Source organism: Amblyomma mixtum, chromosome 7, assembly GCF_055824585.1.
Source record: "Amblyomma mixtum isolate Tamu chromosome 7, ASM5582458v1, whole genome shotgun sequence".
NCBI lineage: Eukaryota > Metazoa > Arthropoda > Arachnida > Ixodida > Ixodidae > Amblyomma > Amblyomma mixtum.
This window is the reverse complement of record NC_143018.1, coordinates 100,890,516-100,910,099: the sequence shown is the minus strand read 5'-3', so window position 1 is coordinate 100,910,099 and position 19,584 is coordinate 100,890,516. Positions and strand designations below refer to the sequence as shown.

At 49.2% G+C, this 19,584-nt stretch overlaps 1 protein-coding gene across 1 annotated transcript in view; it reads right to left on the bottom strand.

Moving 5' to 3' along the window:
* Positions 1 to 8,713: 8,713 nt before the first annotated feature.
* The window catches only part of Mkp3 (Mitogen-activated protein kinase phosphatase 3), a 68,918-nt gene continuing 58,047 nt past the window's right edge, over positions 8,714 to 19,584 (bottom strand). The window contains exon 4 of the mRNA XM_089553234.1: positions 8,714 to 13,458. Within this exon, the coding sequence (XP_089409360.1) occupies positions 13,133 to 13,458 (326 nt within the window). The 3' untranslated portion in view covers positions 8,714 to 13,132. The remainder of the gene's footprint in view (positions 13,459 to 19,584) is intronic.

The following is a 19,584-nucleotide window of genomic DNA, read 5'->3' as shown; positions in this document are numbered from 1 at the left end:
ATAAGGTGATGATGTTTGTGACTGGAGGGTGATACACGTTAGTGGACGAAGCTTCACGAGGTGATGGATCCTCTCGGTCTGCACTAAGCCTGTGTGAAAAGTAGCAAGCAATACTTCGAAATGTACTACTTAATTCAACAATCCTGCTGCCTCACTGCGCTCTAGTCTTTCACACTTGGTCGAATCTCTCATTTGACCATTTGTAACTCGTGCTCACTAGCCAGATAGCTGTGGCCAAAATCTCAAGGGTCCTATCTTTGTACGGTTGAAGCTAAATTTTGGGATTTGATTTCTATGTATGTTTATCTCTTTTTCTTTCAGTTTAAACTTGAAACTACTACCTCTGCATATAAGCTGGTGAACTTGGGAATGCTAAAGATAAGGTGACATTGGCTTGCATCTTGCTAAATTAGGAAACTGCTGAACAGTAGTTAACATTGCATTGTACCTTGCCAAAGTCAGAACTTCATGGCATATAATCAGTTAAGGTTATCATGCACTTGTGCAAATTTAATTAAGCATATGTGCATGGCAGTCACAGGCTATGAAAGAAAACTTTGAACCAGAATATTCTGTGTAGATGACTGCTTCAGTACATTTCATAAATGGAAGGCAGCTCGTAAAATAAGTCTAAGTAGTTTAATGCTTTCGTTAGACGATAACGTTGCTTCACAGCTTCCAGGGGAAGTGTCTGTTGCTCATTGGTCTGCTTCAAAAAGAAGTAAACAGAATTGTTTACCATGTGGCAAAATGTGAGAATTGCTTGTAAATAATGGTACGTTTGTCTTACTAATCACATTCGTTCATCAGGCTGCAGGCAGCACTGAAAATGAATTTCCTCAGGATACTCAGAGTTTTCATGGACATGCCGCTGCGGTGGCTCAGTGGTTACAGTGCTCAGCTGCTGACCGAAAGATGCATGTTTAGTCTCTTCCGGAGCGGTTGAATTTCGATGGAGGCGAAATTCTAGAGGCCTGTATACCATGCAATGTCAGTGCACATTAAAGAACCCCAGGCAGCCGAATTTTCCGAAGCCCTTCACTACGGCGTCTTTGGGATGTTAAACCCCCATAAACCAAACCAGTTTTCATGGACAAAAAAGATAATTTTTTAGTAGCTGTTGCATGCCTCAAATGTCACTCTTTGAGAACCATGCAACAGCAGCTCAAAAGTAACTCATCTTAATTGTTGGAAAAGCATTCATAATGCAGGGTACCACGGTTTTGTTAGCAAAGAGAGGACTGTTCACAAAGCTGAAATATTGACTTTCTGTGCATAATGAACTCTAGTTTGTTTATTTAACAATCTGGGGCTCTGAGCATCAGATGTGCAGAATTCTATGCAGTAACTGCACGTTTCTCTTCTAGACTGTCTGCTGCCATGCTGAGCTCAGTGCAACCAAACGGGAAAGCTGACGTAGTACGGCGCTGACAAGAGCAGTATCTCCATCCCAAAAGTGGCAGGGGCCCACCGAAGCCCTTATCTATGCCCACTTGTCACTGGCATGTGGTAGGGAATACACTGGCCTGGTGATAGCCAGATGGCACCACTTTGTGCGCATTCATCATGCTAGTTGCACCATGAAAGAGCATGTGAAGTTGCATAGCACACTGAAACTCCTTCTCTTCACACTGTGTGCATTGCCCTCGCTCATTATCACCAGTTTTTATATCATCATCATCCCTCGCCTCATGGCAGGAGCCACTCATGAGCATGAGGATGCCCTCGCAAAAGCTTGCCCTTTTGAAGGTGCCATGTGTCACACTCACAGTGTGCTTTAGGGCGTGTTCCAGTAGGCATTCTTCAGCAATTTGTGCTCTTATCAACTGAACAAACTTACCCGCCACATTTAGAACACAAATTCTTGATGTTTTTGTTTCCTTCAGTATAATGCATTAAGGTCACATTTGGGTTTCTCTTTATAAATTAAAAACTGTTGAATACACATGATTAATTTTCGTTCAGTGTATTCTCACATGACCGTATAAAATACAAAAATTTGGCTTTTTATTGTGTCATTTTGAAAATAATGGTATCATAATTAAAGCTCGTTTTCAGATAACTCAGTTTAAAGTAAACTGTAACATCATTGCAAAATTTTGCACTGCACCAACCACTGCTGACCCATTTGCTCTTTAGGCACCACCTGTGTGGGCTGGATAGGGTCAGGTAACTGCAGATCTGCTGGTGAACGGTGAGGAGGTAGTGCTAGAAAAACTTGCCACCTTGTAACACAATGCCTCACGACCTCAAGTGTACGGAAATCTTCAGGGGACCCGTATATTATCTTAATCCATCAAAAGAAGGGCGTCAAAGATTAAAGAAACTAGACTGATCAGCTTATTGTCTATTGCCTACAGAGGTAATCACTAATAGGATCAGAGCAACCTTGGGCTTCTGGCATTCTTAAAGGCTACTTGACAATAGCTTATATTCCTTAGGCTATAGGGAAATTCGACGAATGTAACCAACCCCTATATATATATATATATATATATATATATATCCTCACAGATTTCTTGAAAGCATGTTGGGACATGGACTCGGCCTCGAGCAAAAGGAACGCGACAGCGTGTCGCAGCCTGCCAGGGAGTCCGCGGAACGCCATCGCCCGTTCGCGCGACGCCTAGCCCGTTGGAAATCGCTCGGAGTCTGTAGGAGGCCTCTCAACAAACCCGATGCCACGAACGTCAGCATAGCTTCCGCGCCGAATGAACGGGCAGCAAGCCAAAAGCTTCGTGACGAATGCGCCTTGGATGTGCGCTGCGTTGTTCGCCGCTCACTGCGCGATTCCTGCGTCCCCGCATGGCCCCGCTGCTACCGAGACGAGCGGGAGGCGCTAAACTTTAGGAGGCGCTGCCATCGCGCGCTATCTGTTGGGGCAGTGGCGTACATTGCGTCACGACCACCTGGATCGCCGCGCGCGCGTGATCGAGGCGGCCGTGATTGCGTGGAGGAGGTTTTAGTGGGCGCCGTCTGATGGCGCTACTTGCGCGCCAAGCGAAGAGGAAAAGTAGCGGGCTCCTGGGATTTTTCGCTCACGGCCAACGCCGCCGACAACAACACCGGCTTTTCAGTGACACGGGGCCCTTAACGCTGTTGCGTTAAAATTTAATATCGCAGCTTTGAAGTCAGTTAAAATGTACCGGGCTTGCGTGCGGGTGATGGCAATTGCAATGGCAGCTTCGTCTGCAGCCTCTGGGGAGGTGTCCGGGGGAGAGGTAGTGTTGGAAGGGTGGAAGTGACATGTGCACTGCATGCGTTGGCATTAACAAGGTTTGGCAGAAATGCGGCACTGAAGCCATAGGCTGTCGGCGTTTATTGTGTTCATTGGCGTTGGCGTTGACAACGTTCCAGACTCCGATGATTTTGAGGAAAGGAAGGGCGCACAACTGTCTGCCTGGGTCAGTGGACGCCTGAATCGTGCTAAGAGGTACGTGGGGTGGTGAGAGAGAGTTGTGGCCCTCATGCGTTAGCGCTCACAGCGTTGTGGCAGACACGCGGCACTGCAGCAATAATCCGCAGCGTTCATTGGGTGCGCAACCTCTCGCGATCAACCACTGACTGCCACCTGCGAGGGTGGGTGCACTGCCTATCCAGTGTCGGGAACGCACTCAACGTTACAGACGCCAAGCCGCTTATAGTTGGCCAATGCACATAGATTTCGCTCTCTAACCAGGTTCAACAGTACCGCAGCTAATGTTTTTCTTTTTTCCTCAGTGTACATTGCATATGGCACTTGTCAGCCTTGCCAGGCAAGCACTCTTTCCCTTGGTGTCAGTGTCTGTTGGCTTCTTTCATATGTCATAGCAGCCAAAGCTAATTTCCCTACCCTTGGCTACAGTGAAAAAGTTTACAGTTCTCATACTTCTTGTCATTGCACACATTGCTAAGGTGTCAGCAACCATTATTCACCCGGATGACCTGTCATTGTGTACTTCTGTATGTTTGTTTCAGTAGCACAGCTGGGATAATGTCACAGTGCAGCCTTTCCTCTACACATGCTGCACCATGCTGTTAGCAGCTCAATGTTTTGCCCACCACACCGGTCATGTGTGCAGGCTGGTAAAGGTGTGTTTCCAAGCCCCACTTCATGTGCCATGCTGATGCTGTTCACAACAGGCCCTGAAAGCCAATCCATCTTGGCCGTTAACATGCAGAATGCCATCAGCAATCTTTTTGTACCCTTAATATTTGACATGCTCCTCTTGGGAGGGGGCGGGGGGGGGGGGGTGATTTAGTTTCAGATAGTAGTGACAGACACAGGGCAAGCCTTAGCGTCTGCTGTCTTGCAAATGGCAGCTCAGTACAGTTAACCCTTTCAGGCGCTTTGTACACAATTGTGTCAGCGGCAAACTTGACAGCTTTTTCTGAGAAACTGGAGCACTTAACAGTGATTTCATCATTGCAGTCAAATTAAGGACCCTTCTTGATGCAAATAAGTTGCTTTTTTTGTACCATGTAGCGAATGCAGTAAATAATATTTCACATAAGAGTAAGCTAGGTAGCACTTTGTCTGTCGTTTTTGTGCAGACAGATTTTGCCGAGAGTGAAAACATCGATTGTTTTTGCTCAATTTCGAGCATAATGTGAATCTTCAAAACACAAAGTGATTCCACGATCCCTTGGGTGTTTACCTGACACACATTTCGGTGTTATAATTTCTAACAAATCTGACACTTTGTACGCAATTCTTCACATCGCTGTAAAAACTTACCTGCTGGTCTTTCACGTTTAAAAACTAACAAATTCCCTTTCTTGAGGCCTGAATATACTACTTAGATGAAAAAATAATTAATTTCAGTCAAAACAAAAATGGCGCCTGAAAGGGTTAATATTAGGACACCTGAGCGTAGTCATGGGATCAATATGAGCAGACATACATATCGTGTTCATGAAAAATATGCACATTTTATTGGCTTTCCAGATGTATATGGAAATATCTCCGAGATTATAACAGTCTCGCTCTCTGCGCAGCCCCACAACATCGGGCGCTGCCAGGGGCAATGAAAACACTCGCTCTCATCTCAGTCCAAACAAGCAAACACGCATCAGTTGCGCCTCTCCACGCGTTTTGCACACAGGCACGCGCTTCTTTTTGCAATTGCAGAACAAAAATAAAGTAAGCGCTGAACAAGGAGAGAAATGCACAGAACATACAGCACGCGCTGATTTGTTATCACAATCGACAAGATAAAAACAAGGAGACAAGAACGCCTCTGAAGCAGACAACATTCGGGCGTTTTGGCAGTCAAAGAGCGCAGACCGACCATCGAATCGACTGCAGTCGCCGTCGAACACGGGGCAGAGAAAAAGTGGGAAGGAGCATCATGAGACAGTTCTGAAGCCGTGTCGTTTAGAAATAAAATCAGGAACACCTCAACAGAAATTCATTTTTTGGCCAGCATATGACAAATATACAGCAGGTAGTCCTGCCTTCGGCCGAGTTTGGCGGTGTCTACGAACGCAGTAACGAATGGCACAAGCTCACTGGAGGTTGCCTGTCTGGCATCATGCTCCTTTCCCAATTCTCCGTCCTCAAAACACAGGAACAACTAAAGAATTTGGGGAAGATGTATACGTGAACAGTCAACATTCCCTTCCCCTGTCTCCAAGTGCGATGGCATTGTCGGTGTCCGGTCTACTACCTTCAGCTCTGTACGAAAGCACTTGCCCGCTGAAGCAATCGAGGCAACCCTACTTCGCTCGCTTCATGCGACATGTGCGGGATATAAATGGGACATCGGAGGAAGGAAGCACAAGAACATGCTTATCACTGAAACTTTCTTTCGGATGCAAGAGCACATATTGTAGAAGAAGAGAGGGGATGCCGCACCTACTGTCCTGAGAAGAACACCCGAGACGACCTACATGTGATGAACTTTTTTCACGTCACTAGGCTATGGCATAATAGTAAAAAAAATTAGCACACAATCACCTTCCAAAGCTACAGGTCGAGCAGTAAAAAACTAACGTGCTTGGTCCCATCGATTTCTTTAACATTCAGGCATGCCGACTAAGGGTACGAATTTCATTGCTTTTAACAACGGCCAGCTTCTAGAACTACACAGCAATTGTAGTAAGGGTCAAGATAGCTTACCAATTACCTAAGGTTTCCAAGAGTAGCATAATGGAAGGTCTGTGCTTTGGCCATGGGTGTGCACCCAATAGGTGGTTAAAAAAAAAAAGCACCATCAGCTTCCAGCTCTTGTGCTTCAGTACAAGGGCAAATTACCACGAGCTACATACATGAAACGCCACGACAGGCTACTGTGGTTTGGCACAGGGTTTTTGACAAGGTGGCACGTCACCGTATGCATGCACCAATGGGGTGGAGAACGAGTAATGCAAGGCCGTTACAGCCTGTTCCCGGGAACAAAGCGTTGTGGCCTAGGACGAATAAGCCCCGATCACTTCACCGGCACAAGTGACTTCCATACAGAGTGTCAGTCGCACAGCAAAGAGCTACGCACTGGTGTTTGTTTTTTTCAACGCCCAAAAACAAAGCATTCCCAGCTTTCAAAAGACTCGCACAGAGGAACACTCACAGTCGTCTCAGAGCTTCACATGTATAACAAATCTTAACCTTGCGCACAACATACCAACGCTGTAATAGTGGTAACTGCTTTAACAAGGATTGGCCCCATGCAGACTGGGTTTCTGTTTTGTATCCGAAGCCAACTACAACCGCTAGCCGTTTCTCGCTGGCAATATCAAAAAGGAAGCCTGCCGTGAATCCCTAGAGACCTTGTGTTTTTTTTTCCCCTCCCTTGCAGAGCCACAGAACACGCATCTCTTGGGTTCCGTCTGCCGCTGTCCACAGAAAGCCCTGGAAAGCACAGCTGTGATATTTCAAGCGAACAGCATTTATGCCCACTAGAGTCCAATGCTAGCCCAGCAAACCAAAAAACCTCTCAGAGATGTCTATAGCTAGATGTCTCTGAGAGGTTTTTGGTTTGCTGGGAGGCCATCATTCCTTAGCAACATTTGTGGACAATGCCCAATTTTTGACACAAGACACAGAAAGATGCGTCGGTTCATGCAAAAAAAAAACAATGGGCGGTGGCCGGGGGAGGCAACATGCAGACAGTAGAGGGTTCTCACAGCTGTGCTGGCCAGCGCGTTCTGCGCAGCAGCTCTGTATAAGTGAGCAAAAGGTAGGGAAGCGCAACAACTCTCAAAGTGGCGGGTGTGTCTTTTCTCTCCTGCTGCAGTCATCCTACCCTAGAGAGAGGATAATAACCCAGGACTAGTCCAAGAGATGCCGCAAGCTGCACTGCTCATCTTCCTTTTGTTTCATTAAAAACGCAGCGCGGGCAGTTCTTTCACCGCTCATCCGTGCGCTCTCGAAGGCAGCACACGAAGCCACACAAATGTGTAACAAACCAGCCAACAATGAAACGGAGAAGCACGAGAGCTGTGTCGCAAACTACCTTGCAGGCGCCCCTGACACAGTGCAACGAAAATCGCAAAGCTTGTTTCATTAGCTAGAAGAGCCCGGTAGGTAGCGCCAGAGGAACACTGCGTTCATGTTCAAGCTGCATTAGCTTTGCAAAAAGATCAATGAGAAAGTGACACTTCATTCATCCCAAGGAGGCAGCTTAAAGCAGGCAATGCCTGGAGATGTTTCATCCTAAAGCCTCCATTGGAAATTACACTTAGTTTGCTTCAAGAAAGTCTTGGTCAAATGTTTAGGGGAATCCCCCAGGTGGAGTAGATTTGTAATAAGGGAGTAATTACTCATTGACTTCCACCCGAGTGCAGCCATACGGCTACAAAGGAAAGCTATACAGCTTTCTCAGAAACTTCGCAGTTAGAGAAAAATTCGTCCTGGCCCGGGGTTTGAACCCGGGACCACCGCTTCACCGGAGCAGTCGCTCTACCAATTGAGCTAACCGGGACGGCAAGCTTATGGTAGGGCGAGAGCGAATTGATCAATAACTCGAAGTGGGAACAGCGTTGGTCAAATGTTTAGGGGAATCCCCCAAGGTGGAGTAGATTTGTAATAAGGGAGTAATTACTCATTGACGCATTTAATGACATGTCTTGCACAGTTTCTAGCAAGAGATGCAGTTCTAATTCTTGGTGTCTCCTCCGCACATAGACACTTTCCCATAATTTTGCGATTCATGACAATGAGAAGACAACAGAGACAGTTCCGCTTTCATGCGCTTGGAGAACCGAGCATGTTCCTCTGGCAGCTTCTTTCGCGGTACCACTTCCAGCTAAAGAAGGTCGAGTTTGGGCTAGAGCTCTTGAGAGGCAACTGCCAGCAGCGAGTCTGGTTAATTGCACATGGTGCTACTCTCTCATGGGTGCTGCAGATATGCACAGACAGCCTCAGCCTGGAATGGACTCCAAAGAAAGCAATGCTGCTGGTTCTGCCAGGTTTAAACATGAGGCGGTTAATTCAGGGCCACGAACTGCTCTTAAAAGACAGAAAAGACGTTAAATGCCGACAATGGCCAAGAGCGAGGACCATTAGCTCAACAACCGAGACCTCGTTTTGTTCATTTAATGAAACTGGATTCAGCATAGGTCCAATGTTTAGGGGATTCCCCCAAGGTGGAGTAGATTTGTAATAAGGGAGTAATTACTCATTGGCATCCACCCAAGCGCAGCCATACGACTACAAAGGAAAGCTATACAGCTTTCCTTTGTAGCCGTATGGCTGCGCTCGGGTGGATGCCAATGTGTAATTACTCCCTTATTGGATTCAGCATAATTTCCTCTTTTGATGGTCCTGTTTCTGTTCACTTCTGGTGCTAACTTGGCTTAACCACTAGTTTTTCAGGATTAAAAAGTTTAGCTTTTCGAATGGCAAAGAGAAACGCAAATTTCAGAGGTCCAGAAAACTACACATCTTGTCCTCTTTGAGGCAAGACTTCTCGCAGGCCGACTGCTGGCAAGAACTGCACCACCTATGATCAAGTTCTTCCTGGAAGTTTTTCACCTACCCACCTCGTTCACTGCAACCTGTAAACAGGCTTTGTTGTTCCGTTCACCTTGTTTGCACATGGTTGCACCAACAAATGAAGCAACAGTAAAAGTGCGCATCAACAACAAAGCAACAAAGAAACAACCAGGTTCGGAAGGAAATGGTTCTACAGTCAACGGTATGCGTTCAACATGCAGCCAACCTCTCTGCGAGAGCTTCAGAGACGTGGCAGCGTGCATCGGAAAGGAAACAACAGATATAACACTGCAACATTCAGCTATGTACACTATATACAAGGAATTAAAGTAACGTAATGGATGAATCTATATACAGGGTTAAAACAATGATAAGTGGATTGAGCTTGTTGTGGCTTGGTCCCCATGCTACCATTTCATAGCCGGCTTCAATCGTGGCAGAAGGTTCATTATAAATGATGTCTCACGTACACATTTTATAGAAGATTATCATACACATGCTTTGTGAATATGCATCGCAAGGAGGAAAGCCGTTTTTTTTCCTTAAAGGGAAGCTGAAACGGTTTTTTGAGAATTCCAGGTTATTCAAGAATTCGAATCTATCAAGCTTCTAGACAAAGCATGCAAAGTATTTTTGCACTAGCATTTAAAATGGTGACATAATCGTCTATTAAAACCGTGACGATGTTTAGGCTTCTCCTCACTACGTTGGAGGAGTGCGAGGAAACTCGGCAGTGACGTCATTGTTGCCGAAATTTCAGATGTCCGCTGCTTACGCCTGCATGCTGCTGTGCGTCGTCAGATGGCGCCAAACAATGCATCGTGAGCTTCGCCTTCGATGGCGTCGGTTTCCTTCCATGGAATAACCGTTTCTTCGCTGGAAACGTAGGGCCGTCATACGTGACGTCATTATCGGGGTCTCTGCCCGTTGCTTTGCACTTCAGAGAAGCTGAACACCGACGACGACTTTATTCGGTGAATACGCCACCATTTCAAATGCTAGAGCAAAACGATTTCGCAGGCTTTACCAGCACATTTCACACATTCGGCAATCTTAAACTCATCGAATTCTAAAAGCGCTTCAGTAGCCCTTTAAATGTGCTTTTCTGAAAGTCTCTTTCTCCAACAACTTTCAGGCTTCATTCCAAATACAACTTTCAGGTGTCATTCCAATATAGTTCTGCCGCCGCAGTGACTCCGCCTCGGCTGTCGAATTTCGATGGGGGCAAAATTATAGAGGCCCGTGCACTGTGCGATGTCCGTGCACGTTAAAGAACCCCAGGTAGTCGAAATTTCCAGAGCCCTTCACTACGGCGTCCCTCATAGCCTGAGTCGCTTTGGGACGTCAAACCCCCATAAACCATAAACCAAACCAGTGTACTTTTTCATGCACTGGACACCAAACGCAAACGTGATTTCAATGAGTTGCTTTGTGCTGAAGACGATGCAACATCAGGTCGCTTACATTGAAAGTGGTGGCGAAGAATTAAATTTAATTATTGCACAATTCTCAAAAGGAAATAACAAAAGCATCCCTTGTTTGTTTGAAATTGCAAAGAAACAACCTACACATGACGCTGAACTTCCTTGTGAGAAGCTGCGTACTTGTAAAATCAGACTGATACTCACTGCCTAAATATGGCACTAGGAAGGAATACAACCAAATTTAGAGCCACTTGCAAGGTAGCATTAGCATATCTTAGTTTATGGTGTCAGTGAATATGAAGGGGATATGACTGAACACAACAAACTAGGCACCACTACAAATCTGCACTAGAAAGAGACGTAGGCAAATATTGCTTTTCATAGGCAATTCAAAGTTTTTTAACGATACTCGTACTACAGAACATCACTACACCACAAACTTGCAACAGGTGCCGAAAGCTATAAATTTCTTTCTAACATTTTGATATTTTCCTTGCTGTTCAGAATTTGCTACCATGTCCTGGTTGATTTAATAATATAACTGATGGTTACTGAAGTCATGAAGTTATTTAGCATCTTATATAAAACCACCACTGTATCACTGCTAAAACTCTGCACAAATGTTCACGCTTGCATTGATGAAATACCTCCAAGCCAACTTTTATCTTGTAAAGATGGCAACATGGGGAACATGCCACAAGAGCCTTGCCCACTAAGTTGATAACACCATGAGAAAGATTGCACTGCCAAGATCAAATTTTTAGGAACACAGGGATATATTCACATCAGCCTGCAAAAGTTTCAGGCTGTGACTGACCACTGTCAGTCAGAAAGCATATTTTGCCCAATGAGAAGCCCTTGGCATGAGCAGACACTCCTTCAACACTGCCCTCTATACCATGCAGCCAGTGCCAAATGAAGAACAAGGGTACAAACACTGGTTCACTTTGCATCGAGAACAACGCATGCCAACATGCACATCCACTCTCAACACGTGTGTCAGTTCAGAGCTGTAGCAGTGTATGGCTGCAGTAGTATGAAACTTGCACTTCTCAAATCCCTTGCGCACGGACCTCTTGGAACTGGCCACGAGTCCAGGAAAAAAGGGGAAACAAGTACCACATCTTTCACGGCTAACAGTAGCTGGGTGGAAGTCACCGGTACAGTCACCGCAGTCCAGCACTTCCACGATGCGGACAAGCGAGGAACTGAGCGGTAAAATACACTTCCCAACTGAAGACCTCATGCTTGTACAACTGAGCTCACAAGTTTACAGCTTGAACACAGTCCTTGGCTGAGTGCAGTCGTTCGTAGACAGCCGATGTCCCGCCGCCACCTCGGACTGCTTCTCTGGACTTCCCCAGCAGGTCCTGACAGTCGACGCTGAAGGCCTTTACGTGGTCCACACACTTTCGGAGCCAGCTAGCACATAGGCCTAGCTGAGCAGTCACTTTGTACTTGCTACGAACATGGCAGGATCCCAGGAACATGCTCATGCAGCAATGTGTAAGAAATGGAAACATGACGTTTGCTTGGCCACTGGAATACTTATTGCTTGCCTGTTTTGGCCTCTTTTGTACACTTTCTCTTAGAGCGTTGCCATCTTGAACAGGGGCTTTCTTATGAAGAATAATGATGATGATGCTACGATCATGCAATTCATTGATGTGCTTTAGTTTTGTATTACAAACTGCTGCTTGGTTGCACCTGAAATTTGGCAGTTCACAACTTCCCTGGCGATGATTCAATAAATGTAAATGTTGCCTGAATCTCCGAGTGCAACAGAACAGAAGTGGAGTGTCAAATATAAGCTGAGCCTGCAGACTGACTCTGGCAAAATACAAGTTGCCTACACGTTGGCACTGGCAACTGCAGCCGCAATTTTTTTTTTCTTTCCTGAGGCTACATTCACAATAAATTATTTCGAGATGAGGAGAAGTTTGCCACTTGAGCATTAAAGAGGCTCCAAAGCCAGCACACGAAACAGGCTACCTGCCTTTTGCAGTTTTAGGCCGTTTTGTCTACCTGCTGCTGCTGGGCAGCTGCTTCTGGGTCACTGCCAATGTCGAGTTCATACTTGGCACTAACTGGAGCCTAACCTATCCCAAGTGTCGCCTGAACTGAAGCAAGTGCTTGCATGGCACTACTGGACTTGTACAGGGCCTGTAATAGCCCTTCCTTGGAAACGGCAGAATCCCTTCAGCTTGAAAACTGCTTGAAAACTGTTTGTAAAAACTTCTCCAGCATACACCGGCAAGCACGGTTGCAGCACTCTTCTAGAGTCTTGTGGACTGGCAGCCTTGATTTCGACATAGAATGCATGCATTCTCCGGTAGCCTAAGTTGGCCGATCTTCACTGTCAGCTGCCCGTACGAACGAAGTCAGCGGACTTGCTCTCGGAAAAGTTGTTTCGCCAGGAAACGAAGAGCACCAGTCGCGAACGCACCGGAAGAAGCACTCTTCTCCGTGAGCCCGCACAGCAGCTTTCTTCGTCGATGTTCGCTTGGAGAGCTGCGCACAGGCCTGGAGAAGGAAGGCAAGCACTTGTTTCACCAGTGGCTCCGCCTTCACATGCTGCCACGGTCGAGGGCCCCGTGAATCTGAGCTAGATGACAACGTGTGAACCATTTCAGACAGTGTCGCAGCCGTCCCGCGGCTGCTGACCACCTTCGGCGCCGGACGCGGGAGGCTCGTCGTCGTCCTCCTCCGACGCGGGCTCGGGCACCGGCTCGAGCTCGTCGCTGGGCGTGACCGCGGGGGCGAACTGGAAGCGGCTGCCCCCGCGGGCCTCACGCTACGTCCACCGGTCCAAGTCGATGCCCGAGTCGGGCGTGGTGCGCGTGGGCGACGTGAAGTGCAGCGCGCGCCGGCAGCGACACGGCGTGTCGCAGCAGCCGCAGTTCTGCGGTCGCAGGTCCAGCAGCTGCTCGAAGTCCAGCAGTTGGCCCAGGAAGTTGAAGTTTGGCGCGATGTTGGCCTTGCGCTTCTTGACCAGGTCGTACGCCTCGTTGAGCGGCAGCTTGTGCTTCTGCATCAGGTAAGCCAGCGTCACCGTCACCGAGCGCGACACCCCGGCCAGGCAGTGCACCAGGACGCCGACGCGCTTCTGCCTCGCCTCGTCTGCAAAAGCGGAGAGAGGAGTGGTTAATGGCGCCGCTCGCACATGCAGCTTTGGCAGCACACAGCCAAACCACACACACCAACTGCACATAGCCGCCGCGGAGGCTCAGCGGTTATAGTGCTCGGCTGCTGACCCAAAAGATGCGGGTTCAATCCCGGCCGCGGTGGTTGAATTTCTTTGGAGGAGAAATTCTAGAGGCCCGTGTACTGTGCAATGTCAGTGCATGTTAAAGAACCCCAGGTGGTCGAAATTTCCGGAGCCCTCCACTACGGCGTCCCTCATAGCCTTAGTCGCTTTGGGACGTTAAACCCCAATAAACCAACCAACCAACTGCACATAACCAAGTGTTCTATGCAGTGACATCATCATCAGGTCAGGACCGCTGCAAGTACTGGGGGGGTGGGATCTAGTACTATAGCTGAACGCATATAAGGGTGTTCCGCCAAATTCTGAAATTTATTGGCTTATGGTTTTATGGAATTTAACGTTCGAAAGCGACTCAAGCTACGAGGGACGCCGTAGTGGAGGGCTCCGGATAACATGACCATCATTAATGTGCGCCAACATCGCACAGTACACATCTCGTCTCCAAAGAAATGCGATCGAACCCACGTCTTTCAGGTCAACAGCCGACCATAACCACTGAGCGACCACAGGGATTTTTGAAATGTAGCATATAGGGACGTTTGGAACCACACTAAAATCTTTTCACGGTTTGGATGAAAATGGTCAGTGCTGGCAATGCTTTTCTGGAAAAATACGCTACAGTCTATGAGCCATCTAAAAGTACTCATATCTGTGTCTTCATTCATACTGCACCACATATGCCAGCACTGGTACAAGCCCTCTTCTAAACTCCTGCGAAGGTGCGAAGGCAGTCGTATTTGCGCTCTTCCCATCACTCGGAAAGAGCTGCTTTACTGTAGGTCCACTGATGCCACCGTGTACCACCACCACGATGACACCATAAACCACGCTTCCCGCCTCATGATTTGATCTTTTCCGCGTTAATGAAATGAATGAATGAATGAATGAATGAATGAATGAATGAATGAATGAATGAACTTCATTCCCGTCATCACGGGGCCTCACGGTCTGGGCGCAGCAATTAGGAGCGGGTGCCTCTCAGCCGGCTCTCAGCACCGGAGACCGCGGAGAGTCTCGTAGAAAGCTATCTCCGCCTAACAGAGGATGAGTCTTTCCTGATCCGGATGCCATTCCTTTTACCATAATTCAAAGGTCGCGCTCTTCTTTTCTGTACCGAACGCCTCAACAAAATCCCACCTCGATAAAAATAGCAACGGTCCAAGTTTCTTGCAGAACTCACCAGATGGCTCCACGAGTACCGCGGCGGCTTTCTTTAGAAGAGCGTCAGGCGGGAGAGAACCTAAGAACATGGCTTTCCCGTACCTTTAAACAGGCCAAACCTCCAACTAACTCCCTCTTTTTTTTTTTTTCATCGTAATTCTAAATTCTGAATCAGCAAGTCCTGCACTACGCGCAAGTATGTATATCAGAGCTGCAGCAGAAGCGCCGCAGTTCACCCCATATCCCCTACCTTGCCCTTTCGGAAAAGGACTCCGCGCGGAATTCACCCTTTTTTTTTTCCCCGCGTTCGGCACGTTTCCAGATCGTTTATCGATCGCCCTGGAAACGCGTCGAGCTTCTTCTGCGAACAGATCAGAAGCGTCGCCTCGACCGCTCCGTTATGTCGGACAAAATTTGAATAATTCAGGCTCCTTTTCCGGGCTCCCTTCGGGGGAGACTGGATTAAACCGCCGCCTCTCTGGCATTTGCCGCCGATTTGGGCGCTCTTTAACCGTCGCGCGTGTTCTCCGCGCCGCTCACTGAGACGCGGAGAATTTCTTCGCTCGGCAACGCATTTGAATAATTTGGCACTTCCGAGTCGTCCGTCGGGGTTGGTTGGGAAGAGGCGGATGTCGACACTGTAGGGCTTCTTCCCCGCATGACACTGTTCGGACAGGGAGGCTTCACCGCACGTCTCTCTCGTCGTGCACCGAAGCCCGCAGCTAGGCGATCGAAACGCAAGATTCGATTACCGCACTTATTACTACACACACTGATCGACGTAACCGATCGTGTCAGCACCATGGTCGGCGCCAGAAGACGATCGTTATAAGGGAAACAGAATGAAACCTGACAATGCTTCCAGAGCTCTAAATTTAGCTCTACAGGACTTTTAAGTCTGCTCGGCAGAGCCGCGGACAGTCTGTACGGGCGACTATAAAAGATCGCTTTTGGAACGAAGTCCTGAGGTTGCATTTTTTGCTTTGCTTTTTCTAAACCTCATGAATCGCTAGACCCTGGAACGAGGGACGGCGAGGAAGGGTCGCCTCGGTTCATCCGGGTGTTTCCCCGCAGAACGCAGAATCAACAGAGACTGTCGATGCTCAAGGGTCAAACGGGGGGTTCGCCGAACAAGACGCTGCGGCAAGCTTTCAGCATCTGCGGCTGGCTCGCAGCGGCTCCGGAAGACCACCATTGCTATCTTTTTCCGGGTCACTTCCTGGACGATGCCTTACGTAACAACGATAAAACAAGACGCCGAGGAAAGAGGGGGGGGGGGGGGGGGGGGTAAACGAGGCTTTCGCCTTAGCTGATGTTAATCGAACATCTGGATCCGTTGCAAACACGGTTGTGCAGTCAGCGACCGACCGACTCCTCCCGCTCGCGAGACGGACGGCACCGATAACGGGATCGAGTCGCACGTTTTCCCGTTGGTGCTCGGCCGTGTCCGACGGCTCCACCCACGTCCGTCCGCCCACGGTATTCTCAGCGCACTCGTCGAGTTTGTTTCTACACGACCCAATACGAACATGTCCGTGATAAGACACCCGCAGCTCCGAGAGTGGGCAGCGGGAGAAAAAAAAATAAAGAAAGCCAAGCCACAGAATTCTCCGCTCCCAATCAACCAGCGTTGTCAAAGCCTCGCGCGCGCGTTTCGGCTACAGCCTTTGAACGAAACTTGGAAGATTAAGCGCTATGTCGGCGGTGAACGAACTCGACTTCGTCTCCAAAGAAGGGGCGCGGTTCGGAGCGCCGCTCGTCTTAAGCGTCCCTTCTTCCTCAACACACACGCCAACCACACAGACGCGAAAACAAAAGATCCGGCAGCCGCAGTGGAGATGCGTCACACGTGCGTCAAGCGCGCGCCCGAAGATAGAAGCGGATTCCCGCAGAATGAAGGCGTTACGTAACGGGAGAGCAGCCGCGCGGACCTCGAGAAGTAGAGATGTGACGCTGCGCTCCCCTTGTAGACAGCGTGTCGAAAGCCTGAACACTGCGGCGGCTTCTCCCTTGCCACCGCCCCCCCCCCCCCCCCGCCCCCCCCCCCCCCCCCCCCCCCCATATCGCGCATTGCACTACTCTAAAACATTGTACTACATTGGCACTGTACTATAATGTGTGTTCCAGAACTCTTTTCAGAGAGAATGCTCAAGCTTGTCTCCTTACTTGTCCGAATGATTAATACAATGCGCATATGGCAGGTTCTCTCAGATCATGAATGGCAGTTTGCCAATATCCCTCAAGAGAAAAGTATACAACAGCTGTAACTCACCGGTACTCACCTATGGGGCAGAAACGCGAGGCTAACAAAGAGGGTTCAGCTTAAGTTAAGGACAACGCAGCGAGCTATGGAAAGAAAAATGATAGGTGTAATGTTAAGAGATCGGAAGCGGGCGGGGTGGGTGAGAGAAAAACATGACATCCTAGTCGAAATCAGGCGGAAGAAATGGGCTTGGGCAGGGCATGTAGTGCGAAGGCAAGATAACCGGTGGTCCTCAAGGGTAACGGAGTGGATTCCAAGAGAAGGCAAGCGTAGCAGGGGGCGGCAGAAATTTAGGTGGGCGGATGAGATTACGAAGTTTGCGGGGATACGGGGGCCGCAACTGGCGAAAGACAGGGTTAATTGGAGGGGCATGGGAGAGGCCTTTGCCCTGCAGTGGGCGTAGCCAGGCTGATGATGATGATGCATACATAAATTGCTTAGGTTCCTGATGTTGTTATTTATGTGATTTTTACTATATCGCCCCTTAAGTGCATTAATGCGTCATTGCAAAAGTGTGCACTTCGTATATCAGTGAGTTCTGCTCTGTGAGCGGCGATATACGATGTCCTTGTTTCCGTTGCTGCATGCTAGCAGTGTATCGGGGACTTTTGGCCCCGTCAGGCAGAGCCACCGTGGGCAGAGCCCGTCTCGTCGACTGCAGCGCCACCAGTGTTGTTCCCCCTGACGAACCATGCCGTCTTCGGCGGTTGTGTGTTTTGTGTGTAGGTAAACGATCACCCTTCCACCCCCGCTCCCGTAACGGGCGGCTGATACTGCGAGGCAATACCGACGTCGCAACGTCTTGTAAGCAGAGTGAGAGAGAGAGAGCAAATGAGCGGAGCGTGGAAAGGCAATTAGAGCGGCGCGCCACAACCAACAGCAGCAAAGAGCGACAGAAAGCGAGCGGCGGGGGTCGACGAGACGTGGGCGTCGGAGCCGTCGCCTAGCGCAGCAATCTCCGGTTGCCGTGGGGCTCGGACGGCGGCGTGGGCGCCGCGGCAACAGCGGCCAGCTGCGACCGGAGGCCCGTCAAGAGAGACCGCTCGAAGGCGTTGTTGTTACGGAACGAACGCGCCACAACACATACCGGGTTGCTGCTTCCGAAGCGTCCCGAACATCGCATGGATTGCGCCGTGCGCTCTCCCTCTCCACCGACACGGAGCAAGTCAGAGAGAGAGAGAATCCGAGGAAACGAAACCACGTTAGGCGTGGGTCACAATGCATAAGCGCCCACGAAGCTTTTTTTCCCACGAACGTATGTGTGTACGCGTGGGTTTCGTGCAGTGCACATTCAGGTTCCTTTTATTTCGCCGAGATTTTTTTTTCACTTCTTTCACGCCGCCTATCGTGATCCGGATTCGATACGCCTTTCGATGCAAGAACATACGCGACAACTGCTGGCCCCTTCATGCGAGGAACACACGGCGCACAGTGGCGAACTCAGGATTCGTCTGCACCGTTCCCGCACCCGGTTTCGTAAGAACGAGCGCCGCGAAATTTCGGATACGCTGTCGCATCCCCCCCCTCCAACGAAGTTGACATAGGCAGAAACCTGCTGCTAAGCCGCTCCTTTACGTCCTTCCTTGTCAGAAAGGAGCGCAAGAACTCGAGTTGGCACGCGTACGCGAACCACGGCCACCGGTTCCTCCTCGCTTCACCTGGGGCGGCGGACGTAGCGGGGCAGGTATCAACTATGCCTCTCGCTTTGATTAGAGGGTACGTACGGACACGGGGGTGCGAGGACACACTCCTCTACACAACACGCGCGCGCAAATAAAAACCGCGGGAATCGGCGGCGGTCCGTTCTTTTCGCGGGTGGGAAACACAAGCCAGCACCCCCCCCCCCCCCCCCCCCCACCCCCACCCCCCCGTGTCGAAGACGAAGAGAGCTGTCCCGCTTTCCGGGAGCCGGCGGCGCCGGCGCGCGTTACGCAACCACCGTCTTCTCGAGCGAACGATAGAACGACGGTCGGCGCTGGGCGGACGCTCGGCGCCGAGCTAATTAAGCAGCAACCCGAGCGTGGATGAAGGAGCGAACACGGGGTGTGCGACGGACCTGCATCGAGCGGCAACAGTGGGAACCTCGATTGCTGGCTTGACAGGTGCGCGCGCAACAAAGGAGGCGTCCACTGCTCTCACGAAAAAAAAGAAATAACGAACCTGGCCGTTGCCCAATTCCGCCCCTCTTCCCGCCTTTTTTTTTTCTTTCGTTCTCAACAAAGCACTACTTGCCGTCGAGTATACGCTCTGTCTATCCGTCAAGAGCTGACACTATACGTATACGCGCAAGAGCAGCTTTTCGTATCAACTGTTCGCAGGCTTGCTATTCTCGGCCAGACTTCGCCTAGTATAGTCTTGCACTCCCAGTAACAGCCCCAGTCCCGCACTTATCAACCTCCGATCACTCCATTCCTCCCTAATTGTTATATCTATTCTACTCTGTGTTTGGGCCGCACCGGCATTTAATTACATTATTAAAAGCATACGTGAGCAGTAGCGACGGACAAAAACGTGGGGACTTGTTAGCCACACTCTTAAGGAAATGCGATAGAGC